Consider the following 23,305-nt stretch of genomic DNA (forward strand, 5'->3'; position numbering starts at 1 on the left):
TGCACTCCAAACTCAACTAGTGGCTGTTAAGCTATTTAATAGGTTATTTGGTGTATATATTGCAGTTAGGAACCCCATCTTCTTTCTGTGCTATATCCTCTAATTCTTTTGCCAAGGCATTTACTGCACTGACCTAAAACAATCTATGTGCTAGTCTCCACTACAAGGCTGTGGGCTCTCTATGGGTAAAGGATAAAGACTATGATTTATTTACCTTTGTGTTTTCACTCCTGGCATAATGCCTGCCATGAATTTGCCATTCAGTAAGTGTTTGCTGAATAAATACATAAATTGCTACATCAAATACTACCAAAAAGAGAGTACTTTTTCCTTTTGGGATAGTTTATTTTAATTCAGCAAATATTTACTTTCTTTTGTGTGATGAAGAATCGCATATTAATATATTCTTTTATTTTCATAAAACATATTTAAACATGCTGTCCTACAACTGAGAGAGAGAGAGAGAGAATGCAAGCACACATAAGTGGGAGGAGGGGCAAAGGAAGAGAATCTCAAGCAGACTCCTTGCTGAGTGTGGAACCCACCATGGAACTCGATCTCACAACCCATGAGATCATGACCTGAGCCAAAACCAGCAGTTGGATGCTCAACCAACTGAGCCATCCAGGCACCCTCCACCCTTACTCTTTTTAAAAACTTCATTTTCTTGGTTTGATTTTTAAAGAAAAGGATGATAAAAAACATAAAGAAATACCTCAATGCCAATAATTAAGATTCCTTAATTGATTATGAAGTGTACCTTCATATTTATTCTGAAATGAGAATTAAAATGTTCTTTTCCCTGACACTTCTTCCTGTCTACTGTGCTATAGTGCTAAGTATGATACGAAAACACAAATAGAAGTAAAAGATATTATAGTCATCTCTCTTGAGATCCATTCATAAAGAGCCAAGTTTATTTACAAATGACATGACATGAGATCTGGGATTTGCTTCCAAATACTCTGGGAAGGAGTGGGAGGAATGGGTAAGGATATAGATGAAACAAGATTGGCCTTGGGATGATAATATTGAGGCTGGGTGTGGGTACAAGGGTAGTTCATTACACCACTGTCTTTACTATGACCATGTATGCAATTTACAATAATAAAGAATTTTTTTCTTTACAAGGTAAGCTGACAGTAACTAGCTAGCTCTCCTTTCAGTGCAGGTGGTTACTTGTCTACAGTCTGTCTTCTCTGTGAGATTAACTGTTTCCTCAGGACAGGGACTGGAACTATCTTGTGGTATACTCTCACTGCCTACTATAGCACCTACACAAAGGATAAGCACAAAGAAAATGTTTGATAGATGAATACAAGGGGTAAATGATGCGGCCTCTTGAAAAGCAGAGCACAGAGGGCTCTGGGTGGCTCAGTCATTAAGCATCTGCCTTCAGCTCACGTCATGATCCCAGGGTCCTAGGATAAAGCCCCACATTGGGCTCTCTGCTCAGTGGGGAGCCTACTTCTCCCTCTCTGTGTTCCCTCTCTCGCTGTCTCTCTCTCTGTCAAATAAATAAATAAAACCTTAAAAAAAAGAAAAGAAAAGCAGAGTAGAGCAGATGAAACTTTCTCCTATTTTCTAATTATCTGATACAATTGGGTTTCAAAGACAGTTCTCCATGCCTCTTTTCTCGGGTTGATTAGAGCCAAGATAATGATCCGCTTCCTACCTTTCACCTTCTAATATAACAGCCCTACAGAAAGTAGTTAAGTACAGCTTCAAGAAATTCCATGTGGAGGTAAGTCAGGGTACTTCCCCCTCACAGACTGATCTTAGCTCCAGTTAGGATGATCACAGAGCCCCTAGTAAACACAGATTCCTTTTCCTCCCTTCTATTCTCCTTCTACCACACACAGAAAGGTGCTCTGGGAATGGTAGGGCATATTTTTCAATCCGAGGGAGGAGAACTGGATTTATTTTATGTTGCTTAAAATGATCTCACCTGAGCTAAACAAAAGAATGCCAGCCATACAAAGAACGGAATTTCAATAGCAGGTTTAAAATAGAAACATGCATAAATAACTTATCCCTGAAAAAAACTTAAGTGAGAAGAATACCTGAAAAATGTGTGATGTTCTACGCAGACTTTCCATAATTTCTTAGCTGCTCGGTAACTGGGAAGTTTGAATCCAATGGTACTCTCATACTGTTCTTGCTATAAAAACGCGAATAAACATGAAACATGATTATTTGACTAAAGTGATCCAGTACCAGAGAAATATGCTGTAACAGAAGAGGACTTATAAATGAAAAGAATGTTACTGCTAGTCTAAGAAATTGAAATTTTTCAATTGAAATTGAAAATTTTCATTTGAAATTTTTTCCTACTTACCAAAAGAGATCTACTCACTTTAGGTGGCTTTTTCCACAACAGAGAAGCCAGGAAATTCATCATATATTATTTATGCATCTTATTTGCATATTTATATGCATCTGAACCCACTCCCCCTACAGACACACACCACACACACACATACGCTATACATTTTTCTGAGACATAATTAAGTGACCTTTTGACTGTCCAGACATTAGTCTTCCTTGGTCATTGTCTACATTTGGGATATTTGACTACAATATAATCAGGGAATGGGATAACATGATTCCTTCAATCAATCAATATTATTATGCAACTGTTTTTTGTAATAGGAGCTAAAGATTTTGGCTCAAACTAGATCCCTGAATTATTAAATGTTTTCTCTTTTTTTTCCTTTGACCACTAATTTATCTGGAGATCTCTTTGACTAAAGCAAATCATAACCTGCCAAGGACACAAGAAACACTGTCTTGTTAGTGTTTTGCCTCTTTGTTTCTAACTTAAGCATACTTTATAAGGAAAGAAATTGACATTTAAATATTTATATTTAGTGCCTATTATTACCAATAATACTATGATTAGATAGTATCATCCACATTTTACACACAAAGAAACTAAGATCAGAGAAGTTATTTGCCCAGTCTCTTAGCTATCAAGTGGCAGACCCAGATTTTCATGGTTTCATGGTTTCTACTATACCATACTACTACTGTATAGTGTAGATATAACATTCCACATCTCAATACCATATTATTGTTCCTAATTGCTTTCTTCAATAAGAATTCTGTGTTTTAGTACCTATAATATAGTTGACATTCAAAAAAACCAAGGACTTCCTTTTATCGTATTTGTCTGTGTGTATGTGGGTGTGTAAATTTTCTGCCTTCCCACATTAAAATATTAAGATTGGTTAGGGATGAACTATTTTGTTCATTATTATATTCCTAGACGCTAGAATAGTGCCTGGCACAAAGAAAGTCCTCAATCAATAAATATTTGGTGACCAAATGCCTCTTAGATTTGAAACTTTTGAGGGAAGACATTGACTCCTCTTTGCCAGGCACAGGTAAATAATGATGATATTAAATAAATGCCTCATTGAGCTTATCCAAGATTTTTAAGGCTGCACATCCAGTATTTCCAAGCTAAATAACAAGCCATTTTCCACCAGTAGATGGTGATACAAACACAAAAAAAGCCTCATTACATTAGTGCATTCTTTCTCTTTTATAGCTGTCATCTCATTTGATCTTCAAATCAATTATGACAGAGAAGGGATTATCCCACTCGAATGATAAGGAAGCTGAGCCCTAGATCTTTCCTGGATATTTTGGTTAGTAGTGGCAGAGACAGAGGAGGAGCTAGAACTTTTTAAAATTCCTACTTAAATAATTTTCTGCTGTGCCATGATGATTCCTTACTGTAAAAGTTAAGTTTGGTCAGCATTACTATGTCCTAAATCTTGAACACCAACTTATTTTTTTTTTTTAAAGATTTTATTTATTTATTTGACAGACAGAGATCACAAGTAGGCAGAGAGGCAGGCAGAGAGAGAGAGAGGAGGAAGCAGGCTCTCCGCAGAGCGGACAGCCCGATGTGGGGCTCGATCCCAGAACCCTGGGATCATGACCTGAGCCGAAGGCAGAGGCTTTAACCCACTGAGCCACCCAGGCGCCCCTTGAACACCAACTTATAACTGAGTTGCCTGGATGAGGTGAATATCCAACTCTATTAAAAATCTAGAACTTGGGGCGCCTGGGTGGCTCAGTGGGTTAAGCCGCTGCCTTCGGCTCGGGTCATGATCTCAGGGTCCTGGGATCGAGTCCCATATCGGGCTCTCTGCTCAGCAGGGAACCTGCTTCCCTCTCTCTCTCTGCCTGCCTCTCTGCCTACTTGTGATCTCTCTCTGTCAAATAAATAAATAAAATCATTAAAAAAATATAAATAAATAAAAAAATAAAAATCTAGAACTTGACCTAGAATACATTCTTAGTAACCACTAGAAGCTACACATACAAATAAATCTTAATTACATGAGGTAAGGTGTTGGTAGTACAAAACATGAGTATCTTAACTCCACAACTTAAAAATCTCCTGCTACTTAATTTATAAATATTTATATATACATTTTTCCCATCAAGATTTTACCTGCAGTAAATAAGGAACAAGTTTATCAATCCAAGATTCACTTCTGGCCATGGTATATTTACTTATATACAGAGAAATGTCCAGAAGAACAGTAGTAAAGAAGACAAGAAGCATTATGGGGCTGATTAATTTAGAGAACAGAATGCCCAGCTCCTGAACAGTTAGCTACAGAAAGACATCTTAGATGACATAATAAGAAAAGCAAGAATGAAGAGATGTTTCCAACACGGTCCATGCTTGGTTCAAGAGGAAAGAAGTATAAATGCTGTACCTCTCCAGGACGGATCTTGATGAAAAAGCTGCTACGTTTGTAAGAAATCTTCAGCACTTTGGGCCAAGGGAAGCGGTTAATTCTCAGCTTATCTTTATAAACCAGAAGGCCACTAGAGCAGACACCTAGGATGATATCCACTCCTTCCAAGTCCTGAAAAAGAAAAGTGTCAGCAGTTCAGTCTTCAGCACAGTGCTCAACACACAGCTTGACTATTATTTGATAATCTGAAGATATCGATAACCAAAAACACTTACAAAGCATATATGGAAAAATAAAGGTTAACCTTATAATCATAATCCATGGGACTACTGAGTCCATGTAAAAACGTTACCATACCACTGTGAGTGAACACCTGCTCTTCTCTTGTCCAAGAAACATGGATGTACACATCTTACCCCCTAAAGGTACTAACTCCTAGAAGGAGCAACCCCTTAGAGCCACAATGAAATGTCATTGGGCTTTCACCTCATGTAACTTTATAACACTTTTCCTATAAAACTGAGCCTATGTATCCACCAAAAAGGTGTTCCTTAATAATCCAACAAGAAGGGGGCACCTGGGTGGCCCAGTTGGTTAAGCAACTGCCTTCGGCTCAGGTCATGATCCTGGAGTCCCAGAATCGAGTCCCACATCGGACTCCCTGCTCAGTGGGCAGTCTGCTTCTCCCTCTGACCTCTCCCCCTCATGCTCTCTCTCACTTGCTCTCTCAAATAAATAAATAAAACCTTCAAAAAAATAATCCAACAAGAGACAGTCATCCGCTTTTACCATGCTTGTCTGCATATGAAAATTCTAGGGTAAACATTCATGTTCTCATTTTGGTCTCCCAGTCCTAAAGTACTCAAACCTGTCACTATCATATAGTCAGTAAATAATTACTATGGTAACTATAGTAGCTATCTACATCCTATACCTGTAGGTTTAAGTCCATAGACCACATGACTTCTGGAGGCTAGGGCTGAGGACTATGTCTACTACCTAATATGCATGCACAATCATAATTTTTTAACGATAATATGTTCATCCAAAAATCATAAGGAGTTGACATTATTCCTGTATAAACTCAATATGAATCTCAGACTCTCACAATTATTGACATTAAGTATATTAAATTATAAATATTATACCAAAGTCAAGAAGAAACAGCAAGATAAAGCCAATTTCTATGCCTCCTTAGTAATTTTTAAAAATTAAATATATTATAGTAGTAATCATCTGTGTCTGCAAATAAGGAAAATAAAACCCAGAGTTAAATGTTTCTCGACTATTCCTTTTCCCAAACTGACTATAGAGAAACGTGTTAGTGTCTATATGTATTATGTACAAACATAAGAGAAGTAAAAATTATTAACAGCTCTAACTCGATGACTATATCATTGAGAATTAAGATGCCCTCTTAAGTTCTTAAAGCCTGGGGGTACAACTATATCTCTCCCTTAATTACATGTTTTAGAGAAACAATTTGGTTTACATTTGGGAAAGGAACAGGCTGCTTGACTTCATCTATTCCTGATAATTTGCATCGACATCAGCCTACAGCAGGAATTGAGAAGGAAAACTAAACAATTTCAGTTCTGATTTTTCTACCATCTACTTCAGAGATTCACAGAGGCACCCACGCCAAAACAATCCAAAGCAACATTTTAAGAAAAACAACTAACATGCAATGAAATTTTATTAGATTTAACAGAATCTAAAAAAGGAAGAATCTTCAGGTATCAACTTCAGGGTAGGAGACTGAATGCTCACTACCTTCTAGTCTATGATAGGTAGAATAATCACTTGGTAGGAATTCAGAAAAAAGGACATTCAAACATCTGGTGTGTGATTGGACTAATAGGACCTTTCACGGTGTAGGCCTGAAATAATTGCTATGGTAGCTAGGGGCCCATTCCATCTTAGAAAAGCTCTGACATGTTAGGCAATTTGTCAAACTATGCTGAATAGCATTTCCCTGTAATTCCCATTTTACTAACTCTAGTTTTATATCTGAAGCCATAGTAAAAATCGTTCCAATACACAAAGACAGGTTTTATGTCATCCCTAAACTTTCTCTTCTATGGGATAAGTATCCCTAACCCTTTGTTTTCTCACTGGACATGGTTTTGAGTCCCCTCGTCATACACCCTAGTTAAGTTCCTCTAAATGAACCTCACACACACCATGTGGCCACACACACCCCACCCCTACCGCCTCTTCAGTAGGTGAAGATGAGAGAAGTCATGCAACTTCCCTTAAGTTTATCCTGTTACGTTGTACTGGGCGGAACTAGGATTAAAGCTCAGGTTTCCAATCCCTAGCCCAGCAGTTTCCAAATGAACCACTGTGGTTCATCCTATGTGCATCAGAATCCCCTGGAGAGCTTGTGAAATCAGATTGCTAGGGCTCTGCCTGCAGCATTTCTGATTCATTAAACCTGGGATGGGGCTTGAAATGTGCATTAGTTTTTTCTTTTCCTTTTTCTTTTCTTCTTCTTCTTTTTTTTTTTTTTTTAAACTTGTCTTTTAGTTTTAGTAGCGAGACTGGGAGAGGGATGGCATTTCTAGCAAGTTCCTGGATGATCCTAAATGCTGTCTTAGGAGACCATACTTTGAGAACCACTACCTTAGGCCAATAAATGGCTCTCAGATTCAGGTGGGAATGAGAGTAATTTGACATGTTCATTCAACTTGGAGCTCTAGTGTCTTGTCCTGTGTAATTCAGTAAATCTGGGAGGACCTTCAGAATCTGCATACTTAATAAATGCTCCAGCAATTCTGATGTAGGTGATGTTAGTTGTGAAACATGCCTAGATACTACTTTGTATTTTCGAATGCATCTGCATTTTAGGAAAATTGCGCTTCTTCTGCTATAGGTGAAATATCTTTGATCCTTATAGGGGCTTCAATGTGAAACTTCATGCTGACAGTGGAACTGCAAAGGGGCAATTCAAATTATACACTTAAAATTCTAACAAGAACTATCTCTTCTGAATGTTTTATAATATCCCAGATAAAAGTTGGCAACAAGTATTATATGACCCAGGTCTGACACATGTATATTAATAAAGGCCAAAGATATCATTCATTACCTTTGCTTTATGAAGGTCAACACCATACATAGATAACTTTTTGGCATTCTCAAGAAATTCCAGATCAGCTTGAGCTGGAGTCATGGACCTTTGGTAGAATAAAAATTAGAAATTCAGCATCACAATGCCAGCTTTTATAATAATAACATTTGTATATTAATTGCACTTTATATAAACCACATACACACATACAAAACCAAATATGGATACATTTCATAGTCCTAAAAGTAAAATATTAGGGAAAAGAATTCTTATCACCACCTGTTTCTAAATCATTGAAATATGTCTGAATAAAAAGAGATCTTGGAGAAAAGCAAAGTCACCAAAAAAACTATGAGAAAAAAGGTTTTAAAAAATATCCCGCTAAACAATGTCCTTAAAGCTGCCTCAGCACCATCAGCTCTACCCCTCCCTCTCCTGAGCCTTTTTCTCTAACACACACAATCTCCTCCCACTAATTTTTCTTGCCAAGGAGGTGACCAAATTAAATCCTCTGAGGGCATGGTACAATTTAAAATATCCTCTTAGCTGCCTTTTTCTTTCCATACTCCTGAATTATTATGGAAATTAAACAGGAGGGCAGCTGAAGTTACTTAACTGGAGACTCTTAATGGGGGCAGGCTTGATGAAAAGAAAGCTTCTGGTAACAGATGGTGTCCTGCCCACTAATCTAAACAAAATAAATTGGTTAATAGAAGCATGTAGATAATGGGGCTGCTTTCTCTGTTATTAAGACATCTTCATTACTAGGCACATAATGAATTGGATTTGTTTGAAAACAATCAGTCTCACTGTCTAAATGCTCACTGTGATGGTCTTTCCTTCTCCTTTATAACTTTCCCCACTTTTGAGAAGTGCTCATGACCTGTTATGTTGAGATCTGAAGAAAAAGATATCACTCTCGTGCTGCACAATTCAGGCCAATCAAATCTAACTTCATACTAACAATAATGCTGCCACACCCCCAAAGAAAAACCGGTGTAAATGCCTGTTTCCCAGAGGACTGCCTTAAACTAAACAAAGCAGCAGTGGCCTATTCATTTAACAGAAGAAAGTCTCTTCTAAACCCATCTGTCTTTACCCTCATTAAAAAGAACAAAATGTTCCTTGGAACAACAACCAAAATCTCAGGAGACAGTCTGCAGATTTGTTAATGACTCAGCCTCCCCAAATAAACTTTCTTTTCTACAAGCACTAAATCATCACACCTGAGTTCTATTTTGTAGTCTAAAATTGAACACACACAAAAAAAGGAGAATGGGAAAATTAACACATATGCAAGACTGTGTATTCTAGTCACTAAAAACATCTCAGGAATGGGGCACCTGGGTGGCTCAGTCCGTTGAACCACCAACTCTTGGTTTCAGCTCAGGTCATGATCCTATGGTCCTGGGATTGAACCCAGTGATGGGTTTTGCCCTCAGCCTGGAGTCCAGCTTGCGATTCTCACTCTGCCTCTGACCCTTCTTTCTTTCTCTCCCTCTTTTTCAAATAAATAAAATCCTTTTTTTAAAAAAGCATCTCAAGAAAGTTTTATAGGTTCTTTTTTTTCTCCATATAAAGTTATATACTTTTCTAGTTAAGGTTACTTCCAACCATTTTGTAGTTTTTGTTATTGTTACTATTATCAATGGCTTCAATTTTAGGATTTTGAAGGTTGAATGGGGCTCAAAGATTATAGAATCCAACACTTTGATTTTGCTCATGAAGAAATAAAGCCCTGAAGGACCACACAGTCATGGGCAAGTTGTGACTCTTAAGTTTAAGGCAGCAGGCTTTAGTCAGGACTTCAAGTCATGTTACTCATGCTGGAATCATGCCTCCTGCACCTAAGAGTACTGACCTGGCGTCTCCCTCAATCTCCGATCTATAAAATAGGATCCATGATAATACCTAATTCCAGAGACTAAGATAGGCAATCACTTTTTTTATCCTTGCTGAATGAATGAATGTGACTAAGTAGGATAAAATGAGATAATGGTTGTGAAAGTGCTCTGCAAAATATAAATGTTTATTATTATTGCAACTTTAGGTTTCTTTTATAAAATGTTTTAATAATTCTTTTTTAATAGGATTTTTTATAAAATAAATTTTATAAAAATTTATTTGAGAGTGAGAGCGTGTGTGAGCAGGGGCGGTGGGGGCAGAGGGAGAGGAGAGAATTCCAAGCAGACTCACCACTGAGTGCGGAGCCGACTCAGGGATCAACCCTATGATCCCGAGATCATGATCTGAGCCAAAATCAAGGGTCACCCATTCAACTGACTGAGCCACCCAGGCACCCCTGAAACTTTAAGTTTCTGATGATAGTACAGTGGAACATCTATACAAAATTCATAAAAGAGAAAAATTTTGATCACCTGAACATAAAGACAAATTTTAAAGCATTATATGTGGAAATCACGAGAAAATCTTTTCTATAGTTACTCCTCCAACCCTAAAGGACATTAACGGCACAAATTTAAATACAGGCTTAAGCTTCAAACTATGTATTTAAACGCCTCTCTAACTAAGCATGCTTTAAAATTATGCTAAAGGCAGGAATACCTGACTGGCTCAGTTGAAAGAGCATGCAACTCTTGATCTCGGGGTCATGAGATCAAGCCCCACATTGGATGGAGATTACTTAAATAACTATGTATTTTAAATACATACATACATACATAAGATTGTATAGAGGGCAGGTAGTAAGATCTTTAACTTTAAAACTATTAATTTCCTTGTCAGTTGAAAATAATACTTACATTTGAAGTTTGTCTGATGTTTAAAACATGCTTAACCTTAGAAGTTACCTACAACGCAAATCATTTTTTCCTCAACTACCTGAGAGCAAGCTGTTAACCTGATGACCCACGGCTCCCAACACTTCAATGTGTAATTCCTACAAACAAGGACAGTCTCCTATATAATCTTAATACCACCAGGAAAAGCAGGGAATAATTTTTAATACATTACAGCTATCCAATCCTCAGATCTCACTCAGGCTTAGTCAGTTGTTTAAAAAACGTTCTGTATAGTAGAAAGGCCCAGTTTAGTTAGCATCATGAGTTTTATTTCGTTCATGTCTCTGGTCTTATTCAGTCTGGAGCAGTTCCTTAATCTTTCTTTGACTTTCATAACCTTGACCTTTTGAGGATGACAGGCCAGTTATTCTACAGAATGCACCTCAGTTTGGGTCTGATGTTTCTCCATGAGTTGATTCAGGTCTTGCATCTTCAAGAAGAATAGCACAGAAGTGGCTCTGTGTTCTCACTGTCCCCTACCAGGTGGTAGGCACACAATTTCACTTTGTGCCTTCATGCATGATGCTCGTTTGATCACTGATGTCTGCCAGGCTTCTCTTCTGTGAAATTCCTCTTTATCTCTTTGTAATAAATAACCATTTCATGGAAACATATATGACTTTTATAATCAGAAAAAGCTTCCTGAAACAACCACCCCATGCGGATGGCCTCTCCCCGATGCAGGCCTTACCCCCACATGGATGCCCTTCGCAATCTGCTCTCCCTCTGGTAACTACCACCCCATGCCCACACACGACTACCCTCTGTGCATGTTTGAGCTCTGACTCCTCATGCCAGGCTGGCCCCCTAGGAATACTCTCTTCACCCTGCTTAGACCCCAGTATCCCCAGCCAATCTGCCTCTCTGCATGCATGACTACCTTGCTCTACCCTACCTAATGGCAAAACAAAATTGTTTCAGGAAGCTTTTTCTGATCATAAAAATCATATACATTCATTGTATAAGCACATGATGAGGGGAGAGAATCTCTCATAACCCATTATGAACAGAACTGTATGTGTAAATATAATGCATATATTTTACAAATTTAGTAACACAAATTATTTTCAACTTAAAATTTTAAAGAACATGATTTTGCCTAGATTTTCCAAGATTCTTAAAGTATAATAAACTAGCTGGGAGGAGGTTAAATACCTTTAAGCCACTAAGAATTTATTCAGTACCACCTAATAATTTACTACTTAAAAGCTTACAAAAGTATCTAACCAGAGAGCTCTGGCACTGGTTAACTCTTGCTCATTAAAAAGAGAAGTTAAAACAAAGTTTCTCTGTTTTTATTTTGAGCAAGGGGGGTCCGGATACAGAGCCATTCAGTGAGTTCCAATATTATGTGACAGCCTTTTAATAATGTTTGTTACATCCCCTAATTAAGGACTGAGATTTCAAATAATTAAGTGGGGACAACTGACAAGTTTACATACTTTCCTACTACCCATAAATGGAGGGCAATTAATTTTAAGGCTTGATTTGCTAGTATAAATTTACAGTGTTAATTATAACTTCAAAGTTTCTATCTGGGCAAAGGGCCACTAACTAAGGGTTCGGTGTACGTAGGCGGTCTTCTATTTATCTGAGAATAGGGTGGTATTTGCTTGTACTTTCCAATGCATAGTAAAATGCTTCTGCCTCAGCAGAAGTTTCTCTGGATTAGTTAAAATACCATGTTGTTGGACATAATTAAATTTTCCATTTGGCTTTCTGTTTATAAATGATGCCAATCTTCCCCAAAAGGAGCAAGTAAATTCCAAGATGTCAGAGCTCTACATTTTCTAGTCATGGAGATCCATTTTGCTTAATTTCTATCTATATACCTAATAGAATTTCAACTGGACCATATTCACCTGTCTTTTGAGATCATTTCACTTATTTGGGTTTAAATTCTATTTAAAGTTGCCAAAAAGTAGTTCTCTAAACCCATTCACATATATCACTTGTAAAATGGGGTTAAGAATTATTATCCTAGCAAATACTCTCACCATGTACTAGGCACTATGTGAAGCATTTCACATTTTTAACAATCACAAAATTCATATCATTACCCTTATTTTTCAGAATGAGAAAACTGAAGATTAGAGAGCTTAACTCATTTAGTGAAAATCAAAAAGTTAATAAGGAATGGAGCCTGTTAGGTTATGGACATTGGGGAGGATATGTGCTATGGTGAGCGCTGTGAAATGTGTAAACCTGACAATTCACAGACCTGTACCCCTGGAGCAAAAAATACATTATATGTTAATAAAAATAAGAAATGAAATCTGAATTCAAAGTACAAAAAAACTAATTCCAGAGCCTATGCTTCTATCTCACAGTGGTTCTCAAACTTTTTGACCTTAGGATCCCTTCACTCTCTTAACAATTGCTGAGACCTCCAAAGATCTTTTCTTTATGTGGGTTATATCTATCAATACTTACTACATTAGAAATTAAAATTAAGAAATTTTTAAAATATTTATCAAATCTTTAAAGACTAACAATAAGTTCATATTTTAATATTCATAACTTTTTTGTGTGAAAAATAACAATATTTTCCCAAAAGACAATTAAAAAAAAAAAAAGGTTAGCTGGATTCTCCTAATGCAGACTAACATAACTGAGGGTGCTACTAACTCAAGGCCAACATCAGATATTCATGTTAATAAGCTAAGGAAGCCTGTAAAATTTAGTGTTAGCAAGTCCCTCAATTAACCATGGGATGTATAGTAGGAAGAAACACAAATTATTCTGCCACTTTAATATTAGCCAACATTTATTGAATTTTGACAATGTATAAGACACTGTATTAAGTTTTTCCACAGGGACTCTGGGTGTCTCTGTTGCTTAAGTGTCTGCCTTTGGCTCAGGTAATGATCCCGGGTTCTAGGACTGAGTACCCACACTGGGCTCCTTGCTCAGCGGGGAGCCTGCTTCTCCCTTTGCCTGTTGCTTCCCTTGCTTATGCCTGAGTTCTCTCTATATAACAAATAATAAAATCTTTTTTTAAAAAAGTTTCTCCACATAATACCTTTTCTAGTCCTATCGATTGCCCTATTTCCTCTGAGGTAGTAAGTTCCATCAGAGATATAAGGAACCTGAGGCTCAGAGAGATTAAGTGAGTAACTCAAGGTCACAAGGCCAGGACCAAGCAGTGCCAAGATCTCAACCCAGGTCAGGCTGACCATATGTCCTTGCTTTTGATCACTTTGTTATGACACCTCTCAATATCACCAATTATTTCCATGGAAAAAAGGATTGAATTTAATAAAGACTTTTCAAAATACCCTCGGGGGTTTCATGGGTCCTCTGGAGTCTATCCATGTACACAGATCTTAAGAACCCCTACTTTAAGGATCTTAAAGTACCTAATACAGCATAATAAGTTAAAAATCTGAAAAAAAAAAAAGTAAAGCAACAACAGCATTTATTGAGCACCTACTGTATGCCAGACAATGCTTAGTGCTTTACATCTATTACCTCATTTAGTTTTCACCCTTCAACTACACCTGTTACTCTGAGGAGAAAACTGAGGTTTGGAGGGGTTAACTGACTTGCTCAAAGTTGAACAGTGGAGGGGCTTGAGCTGACTCTACAGCACCACATCCCCTCTAAGGCAAACACTGAATCAAAACCAGGCCAACGGTTTAAACTTCTTTCCAAAACAAACACAGAAAAAAACCTGGAGACACATTTACCTGTATGACTTATGGAGTTCCATGACCTTCTCTTCAAGCTCCTTGGTCTGATTTGGGGCCAGTTTAAAATCACTAACATAATCGGCACCGTGAAGTTCTGGGTCATAGTCTCCCAACTCAGACTGGATGGTGTAAGAACCTAATAATGCTAAGGTTGCAAAGGAACAAGGCAGATGTCCTGCAACTATGTCCTGTCGAAGCTGAAGGCATAAATAATATCTACAGCCAAAAGAGAGAAAATGTTACCATGTCAGCAACAATAAAAACAAAATACAGAGAAAGAGGAAGAAGGGGGATGGGAAGGATGGAAGGAGGGAGAAAAACAGGAGATATTAAATTAAAAAATGAGAGATTAAATAATATTAATAACTATTTGATCTACATTGTGGCTATATGATTGTTCATCAGATTATTTTTTCTTTTCTGTGTGCTTAAAATTTTTCTATGTAAAACATTAAAAACAACAACAATAACCACTCTGTAATTATGCTGGACTCATGTCCAGAAGGCAATTTAGAAAAAGGAAGTCGCTAAGAGAGGAGATCTTAAAAGTTCTCATCACCAGGAAAAAATTTTTGTAATTATGTATGACGATGGTTGTGAACTAGACTGAACTAGACTTATTGTGGTGATCATTTCATAATATATGCAAATATTGAATCATTATGTTGTACACCTGAGATTAATATAATGTCATTTATATCTCAAGAACAAAAAAGGAAGAAAGAAAAGAGGTAAGGTTGGGAAAAGTCCAAAGGAGGTAAAGAAATTAATATTTTATAGAGTACATTAAGTACCATATACACATAAATTATCTCAAATACTTTTCACGAAAAAACTTGTGAAATGTGTATATCATTACCAGATTACAGATAGAGGGCAGCTTCAAAGACTAAGCTTGCTCAATGTCATATAGGTCATAAAGGTCATTTGGTTCCAAAACTGGACTCTTTCTATCACACTGCTGTGCCAAACATGTAGATACTGTCCTTCATATATAAAGATGACATTATTGACACATTTTTACTAAGGTATGACCAGTTTCAGTTCTTGTGCCTTCAAGATGGGCTAAGTGGCATATAGCCTTCCACACACTATCATCTTGTAAGACTGATTCCATCCATGTGCTAAATCACTGGGAATTCAAACTGGGGTTAAAACTGTTCTGTAGAATGAACTCAGTGCACCTACATTAAGTTAGACACTCATCTCTGTCAATTTCATGTTTACATCTATGATCCTGACCTCCTTAGCACTTTTTCTAGCTGAGTTGACCCATACAGACTCTTTTACCAAACAGGAAAGCTGGGAGATATGATAAAATTTAAAATTCCTGTATTGATTAGAATTATACCCTTGTTTTGACCATAATAAGATGTTGAATAATGTAGGTATCAACAATCGCTTTTGCTATCTATGATTAGTCACTACAGGCATGTTTTGTTTTTTTTTTAAAAAAAAGGAATGCCAATCAAATCACAAGGATCTTAAACTCCTCTCAAATGTAGGTAATTGGCAAAGAATTTTAGGGATCTGTTTTGTTTTATACATAACCTCAATGAAGAAAGACAAATAAGAAGCAACTCTAAAGACAAATATTATCTGAGAAAAAGAAACAACCAAAACAATTTTTTTTCAGGCAGAGATGGAATCCCAACCTCAAGCATGTGCTAAAGATTAACCAGACAGAATAATTTTTTTAAAATTTCACAATACCTCACAATCAGACTTAGAGTTTACTTGGGCTATTCCCTTATTTGAGAGATCTGAAAACTGACGTACAGAGACTGTATATATGTCTGAAGTCAGACAGTGGACAGCAAAATCAGAATCAGAAAGCAGTTTCTCAGCAACCAACAATTCCATTTAACAAACATTTGCCAAGCACCTAAGTGTATAAGGATCCATGCAAGGTGTTATGGATATAAATATGTACACTAGCACTCTTTATAATAGACTGCTTTTCCACTTTTTAATATTTATATAGAATCCAGTAAAACCCACTTTCCTAAAATCAGGAAGTTGTTTTCACAGAGTACAAGATTTGTTTCATAAATTAAGTGGGCTTAAACCAGAAGAGACTCCTTATCTCAGGAAACAAACTGAGGGTTGCTGGAGGGGATGGGGGTAGAAGGGATGGGGTAGCTGGGTGATGGACATTGGGGAGGGTATGTGCTATGGTGAGTGTTGCGAATTGTGTAAAACTGATGAATCACAGACCTGTACCCCTAAACAAATAATATATTACATGTTAATAAAAAAATTAAAATAAATTTAAAATTTTTAAAAAAATAGGAAGGTTCAGTTCATGAGGATTACGTACCTAATCATACACTTTGAGAGGTAAGAAGAAATAATAATACACACATATATACACACATAAAATAATAATAATTCAGACTTCAGAACTGTAACAGAAAACATGGTAGGGAATGAGTATTAAGAAGAAAGTAGTAGAGCTATTTTATCACGTATATTTTTGTCTTGCCCTTTGGAGTGTGTGTGGTTTATAGGTGCCCTGTACACAGCTTGGCATAGCACCCATGATAAGAAAGGTTAATTTCCCTGCCAATTTCCTCCAGGCACGTCACAGATACATGAGGCTTTTAGGCTCACTTATTTGCAAACCTGCCTTGAAGTGACCAGATGCTTTCCATCGTAACAGCACTTCATTTTTTTTCAGTTCTAAATAAAAAAATTCCTAGAGCTTATGATAATGAGAATTACTTGTATAGTTAACTATTAATACATTATTTACCTTGTTATATCTTCTGTTAACTGTGCCGGGTCAGGTGGATAAAATTTTACATTAAATGTGAAATTCCAGGGGACACCTGTAAAAGTAAACACAAAAAGAACTGTATGCTTATGGCTAAGTTTTTGATTGTTAGAAGTACCTAAAACATTCAGTTTTCTTTTCCTGAGGTTTTTTAAATATTTTCATGCTTTGTGGGGAAAAAATCTGATTTTTATTAAAGAAAGAAAAAGTTATTGAGAACCATTTAAGAGAGTTTGAAAGTGATTTTTTTCCTCTTTGAGCTCTGTATTAAGTAACTGATATAAAAAGCTTAATAACACCCAGAATTGGTGGGGAAAAAAAACAATTACCATCACTGATACAGGTGTAAGTTGGCACAATGCTAAGAAGAACAATTTGACAACATCTTTCAAAGCATAAAACATATATATTCTTTCATCTCCCAATTCTACTTCCAAAAATGTGTCTATACATCTGCTTAAATGTGGTCAGAAATGTATAAGATATTGTTCGTAATAGCAAATGACTAGAGACAACCTAAATATATATTTATTTAGCAAGAGAAGATATATTTCCAAGACAAAGTGTCAGGTGAAAAAAAAATATCAAGGTCAAGAACAGTTCATACAGAAAGGAACTATAAAGGGCACCTGGGTGGCTCAGTTGGTTAAATGTCTGATTCTTGGTTTCAGCTCAGGTCATGATCTCAGGGTCATGAGATGGAGCCCCTTATTGAGCTCCTTGCTCAGCATGGAGTCTGCTTGGGATTCTCTCCCTCTCCCTTCTCCTGTGCCCCTCCCCTCGCTTGTGCTCACTTTCTCTCAAATAATCTTTCAAAAAATAAAATGAAAATTTTAAAAAGGCAACCATAAATATTGGAGGGTAAGAAGAAGTATATGTTAGGGTATGATTATATATGCATAGACAATCCCTATAAGGATATGTACTAAATCAGTTATACTAGTTGGGAAACTAGGAAAGGGAACTTTTAGAGAGGAAAATGGAGAAGATCGGGGAAGTAGAATGGAGACTTATTTTCACTGTATATTCTTTTATACCATTTGAATTTTGTACATGTACTACTTATTAAATATAAATATATAACTTTTTTAAGGGATAATCTCTGTCTCCTCCCACTAAAATGCAAGTTACTAGGCATAAGAACTTTTCTGTTTTATTTGGTGTGTATCCCTAGTGTCCAAAACAGTGCTTCGAAGATCAGAGATGCTCAAGAAATATTTGTCGAGGGGCGCCTAGGTGGCTCAGTGGGTTAAGCCTCTGCCTTCAGCTCAGGTCATGATCCCAGAGTCTTGGGATCAAGCCCCACATTGGGCTTTCTGCTCAGCAGGGAGCCTGCTTCTCCATATCTCTCTCTGCCTGCCTCTCTATCTACTTGTGATCTCTGTCTGTCAAATAAATAAATAAAACATTAAAAAAAACAAGAAGAAGTATTTGTTGAGCGAATGAATAAAATAAAGTAACTGATCTCACAGCACTGTTGTGAATGTCATCTGAGGCTGCTACAGCTCCGGCAGGGGGCGTTTACTAATGTATTAAAATTATCCATTAATCCAGATTTACCAATGACCTTATGTTACCAGACCTAATCAAATGAAAACAAACAAACAAAAAAAAAAACCTGTATTCTGGTTCAATTTTTCTCTCCATTTAACCCCAAACAAGGAAGTTTAACTGTATTAGAAATAACCATATCGGGGCACCTGCATGGCTCAGTGGGTTAAAGCCTCTGCCTTCAGCTCAGGTCATGATTTCAGGGTCCTGGGATCAAACCCTGAATGGGGCTCTCTGCTCAGCAGGGAGCCTGTCTCCCTTCCTCTCTCTCTGCCTGCCTCTGCCTACTTGTGATCTGTCAATAAAATAAATAAGATCTTTAAAAATAAAAAAAAGAAATAAACATATCTAAACAGAAATGTTTCAATTATTAACTCTTACTTTTGTTAACAGCAATTGTAAGAAGGAGAACCCAAATTTTGAGTTCCCATTCTTTTCCATGTAAGAGATACAGGTTGGCATATTGCTAATGAAGACATTTAGGTTCACTGCAAGCTAGTTCAGGGTTCAATGCAATAGAGAGACTAAAAAAGTTAATCACTTGGAATTTTTAAAATTATTAAAGTTAAGATTTAGTCAGTGACTGTTTCTAGAATAGGATACATATAATTAGTAATACCTTATAGAGAATATTTAGTGGGGGAAAAAAAGGTGGCTGGAAAAGTTCTTAAAAAAAATCTTAACATTAAAATTTCTTCCTTTTAACTCAGCAACATGTCAGTGACATTCCCACCAAAGTGCATAACCTGAATATTCATGGGCCATGAAAAAAATCAGACACGCTCAAAGTGACCACTTAAAAATTAACTATTTGGACTCTTCAAAACTATCAATGTTATAAAATACGTTAGGGTGCCTGGGTGGCTCAGTCGTTAAGTGTCTGCCTTCAGCTCAGGTCACGATCCCAGAGTACTGGGATCGAGCCCCATGTTGGGCTTCCCACTCAGTAGGAAGCCTGCTTCTCCCTCTCCCACTCCCCCTGCTTGTGTTCTCTCTCTTGCTGTGTTTCTCTCTGTCAAATAAATAAACAGAATTTTTAAATAAATAAATAAATAACTTTAAAGACTCAGGAACTGTTCCAGATCAAAAAGAGCTAATGAGATGTACCAATTAAATGCAAAATATCACCATAGATTTTCTTTCACTATACAGAAAATTATTTGGACAACTGATAAGGTCTGTAGGTTACAGTGTTGCTTCAATGTTAATTTCCTGCTTTTAATAACTGTATTATAGCTATGTAAGAAAATTCCTACTTTTTAGGATATTTTAGGGGTGGAGAGGGATAGAGAAGGTAAAGGACTTCTTGCTTTTGCTCTGCATATTCCAGAAAGAGGTAGAAGTGGATAGCCACACTGAGTAGGGGAGATCTCTCTTATTCACAGCCAAGGGAATTAAGCTGAGAGGAGAGGGAGAGAGAGATTGATAAACCTCCCAAGGAGATTCAAATAAATAAATGTGTCTGAGGGAAATTTCAAAAAAACAGCAAAAGCAATACTATCTATAGAATATAGGTAAGGGTATATGAGAAATAAATAAATAAAAACATGGACTAAATCACCCCAAATTCATGAAAATAGATTTCTTTGGCTAGGGAGAAAAGAGGACAGGATTAGGAAGAAAACAAAAAAGACAAAACTTACCAGTACTGTCCTATTTTAAGTTGAAAGCGTTAACACATGTTAATTCTGGGTGACGTGTACATGGGTTATTTGTTACATTAGCCTTCATACTTTTCTGTGTGTTTTTAATATGGAAAAAATCCTTCCAGTGAATATATATTTCAATTTTAGATGTTCATTTTTTTGTTCTACTTTTAAGAATTTACCTATAGGAACATACATGTGTATGCACTTATATGTTATATGAGTGAACCTGAACTTATATAAATGTTCACTGTAACCTCGTTTGTAACAGCAAACTATTGAGAATAACCCAAAATGTCCATCAAAAGGACTGCTTATATATATATATTGTGCTACAACTATGTAATCAAAGAAAATTTTTAAACAAACAAAATAAATTTATATGTGTTGATATGAAGAATACTCCAAATTATGTTAAATAAAAAATATTTGTTGCATATTTATATTAAATACATATTATATCTATTTAATCTATTTATGTAAAATATACATAGTAAAATACAATATGCATGTAAAACACATGTATTAAATACATATGTATATGTATTTATATGTACACTCAGAACATCTCTGGAAAGAACCCAAGGAATTAAAGGATGGGGTAGAAGGGTGATTTACCTTACATTAGATTCATCGGTATCTTTTAATTTTATTCCACATATTTATATCACCTACTTAAACAAATTTTTAACTATATATAGCATACACAATGCATATATAATATAATGCAATACATAATATATAACAATATATAACAGTCCCCCCCTTATCCATGGTTTCACTTTCCCATGGTCAACAACAATCTGGAAGCAGATGATCCTCCTGACCTAAGACTAAGCCACAATGCCTGCGTCATTCACCTCTCTTCATCTCATCACACAGGCATTTTATCACATCACATTGTCATAAGAAAGGTGAGTACAGTCCAGTAAGATATTCTGAGAGAGAGACCACATTTTATTACAGTATTATTGTTATAACAGTTCTATTTTATTTTAAGTTATTGTTGTTAATCTCTTACTGTGCCCAATTTATAAATTAAGCTTTAACAAGATACACACGTATAAGAAAAAACACAGTATATATAGGGTTTGGTACTATCTACAATTTCAGGCACCCACTGGGGGACCTGGAACATATCTCCTAGGGACAAGGTGGGGGCAAGAATCCTATACAGCATAATTCTTCTTTTCAAAGGCAAAACTTATATATGCCTAGAAAAAGTCTTGTAGCTTATACCAACTTAACAGTGATTGTATCTAGAGGATAGAATTTAGGGGCCTTTTACTTTCTCCATGATATATTTCCACAATATTTAAATTTTTCACAATGGGTTTATATGATGTGTGTGAAGAAAAATAGTTTTTTAAAAAAACAAAATTCTTCTCTTTGGCTTAATGAAAGGTTTACATTTGATTCCTTAATTCAGTTTGTGCTACAGACGAGGTTTTCCTTTCCCATGTTACAGAAAGGGTTTTTATTATTTTGTAAAGTTTTTTAAAATGACAAACGCTGGTTCTTTTTCTTAGCAAGACTTTTTTCCATAGCCAGAGATATAATCTACTAGATATTCTTCTCCACTCATCATAAATTCTGCTTTAACTTTTCTCCCTAACCAGTCTTCTTGTATAATCATTTATTCCTAAGTAATATTGAATATTAAAACAATTTTCATTGACACGGATTTGGAGTTATGTTTTTCTTGTCATGCCTCAAATATTCCAAAAATGTATTGCTATTACTTACATTTTATTTTATTTTTTATTTTTTTAATTTTTTATTATTTATTTGTTTGTTTGTTTTTTGCTCTGACTTGCATTTTAAAACAACATTTTATAGTATGGAGAGCTGCCAGTCCAAAGGAATATTTTGCCTTTCTATCTCAAGGAATATAAATTATAAATAGGGTCTAAAAGAAAACATTTCATTACAGCAAGCTTGTTAAGAAACAAATAAAAATAAAATCTGTTTTCAGGAGATAGAGCTAAAACTTACTAACCATGATAAATAACCTTTAGTGCAGTTCCTGAAAATTTCCTTAAAAACAAACCAAACCAAAAAGACATTAAGTTGTAAACAAGAGAAAAAGAATCTCTACCCCTTAGCTAGCCCTTTGGGCCTAGAGCTACAAAATACTAATCTGCACTTTATTCGACCTAGAAATATTTATCTCAGGAGAGCAGTCTGAGCAGGGGTACAACAGTAATATATACCAGAGGGCTTAGCATTAGAAGAAAAGTCACAACGTCAGAGGGCCATTGGCAAGGAATTCTCATTTTTCTACTAACAGAAGAACTAGTTGGAAGAAGATTGTTGAAAATGGACAAAAAGAACTACAGAGAAAAAAACATGAAGAAAGTTAGAATGCAACTGTCCAGGCAGCAAACTCCTTTGAGAACTGACTCCCATATCCTTTTTCTCTTCTCATCTTTGTTCTTCTCAAACTTGTTTTTCTCAACCATTCCAATCTTCCCCAATTTTGCCTAGTTGTAAAGAAAAAAATATCAAGATCTGCCCTACATCTCAATAGTGTCCACCTCTGCTGTAACTTCTGTCATGGAATCTCCTCCTTCCAAGGGAAGGTTTTATCTCAATTTCAGAGCCACCTGCCATAGCCAGGATTCTAAAGTGACTCATAGCCAGAAAAAGGTGAAAATCCTCTGACCTACTAAAAGAAAGAAAGATCTATAGAAAGGGCTATATTCACTTACCACGAACCTGCTTTTTTATTTCTTTGGCAGAATCCAGCCATGTCTGTAAAAAGAAGAAAAGGCATTCACACACAGCTCCAAAACACACAAACCACAGAGTACCACAGCAGGATTACTGGCCATTTTCAAATAGATTCTCTAGGTCAAATCAACATTTCTGATATTCTCTGCACTAATTTCACACAGCATAGTAAATGTGAGCAGAGAAACAGGGGGCCAGACAGTTAAGATTGAATCCTACCTCCACTACTTCCTAGCTGAGTCATTTTATACATCTCTGTATCTGTTTTCGCATCTACTAGAGGAAATTAAAATGAGACACTAGTAGTAGTGA

The 23,305-nt window shown here is 36.2% G+C and overlaps 1 protein-coding gene across 25 annotated transcripts in view; it reads right to left on the bottom strand.

The window, feature by feature from the left end:
* EPB41 (erythrocyte membrane protein band 4.1) overlaps window positions 1-23,305 on the bottom strand; it is a 197,691-nt gene that overhangs the window by 62,794 nt on the left and 111,592 nt on the right. For all 25 annotated transcript variants that reach the window (XM_032360856.1, XM_032360839.1, XM_032360837.1 and 22 more), the window contains exons 5-10: window positions 22,972-23,014; window positions 17,043-17,118; window positions 14,285-14,503; window positions 7,813-7,900; window positions 4,740-4,892; window positions 2,064-2,161 (exon numbers count right to left, since the gene is read on the bottom strand). In XM_032360856.1, coding sequence (XP_032216747.1) covers window positions 2,064-2,161; window positions 4,740-4,892; window positions 7,813-7,900; window positions 14,285-14,503; window positions 17,043-17,118; window positions 22,972-23,014 — 677 coding nt within the window. The remainder of the gene's footprint in view (window positions 1-2,063; window positions 2,162-4,739; window positions 4,893-7,812; window positions 7,901-14,284; window positions 14,504-17,042; window positions 17,119-22,971; window positions 23,015-23,305) is intronic.

Source organism: Mustela erminea, chromosome 10, assembly GCF_009829155.1.
Source record: "Mustela erminea isolate mMusErm1 chromosome 10, mMusErm1.Pri, whole genome shotgun sequence".
Classification (NCBI taxonomy): Eukaryota; Metazoa; Chordata; class Mammalia; order Carnivora; family Mustelidae; genus Mustela; species Mustela erminea.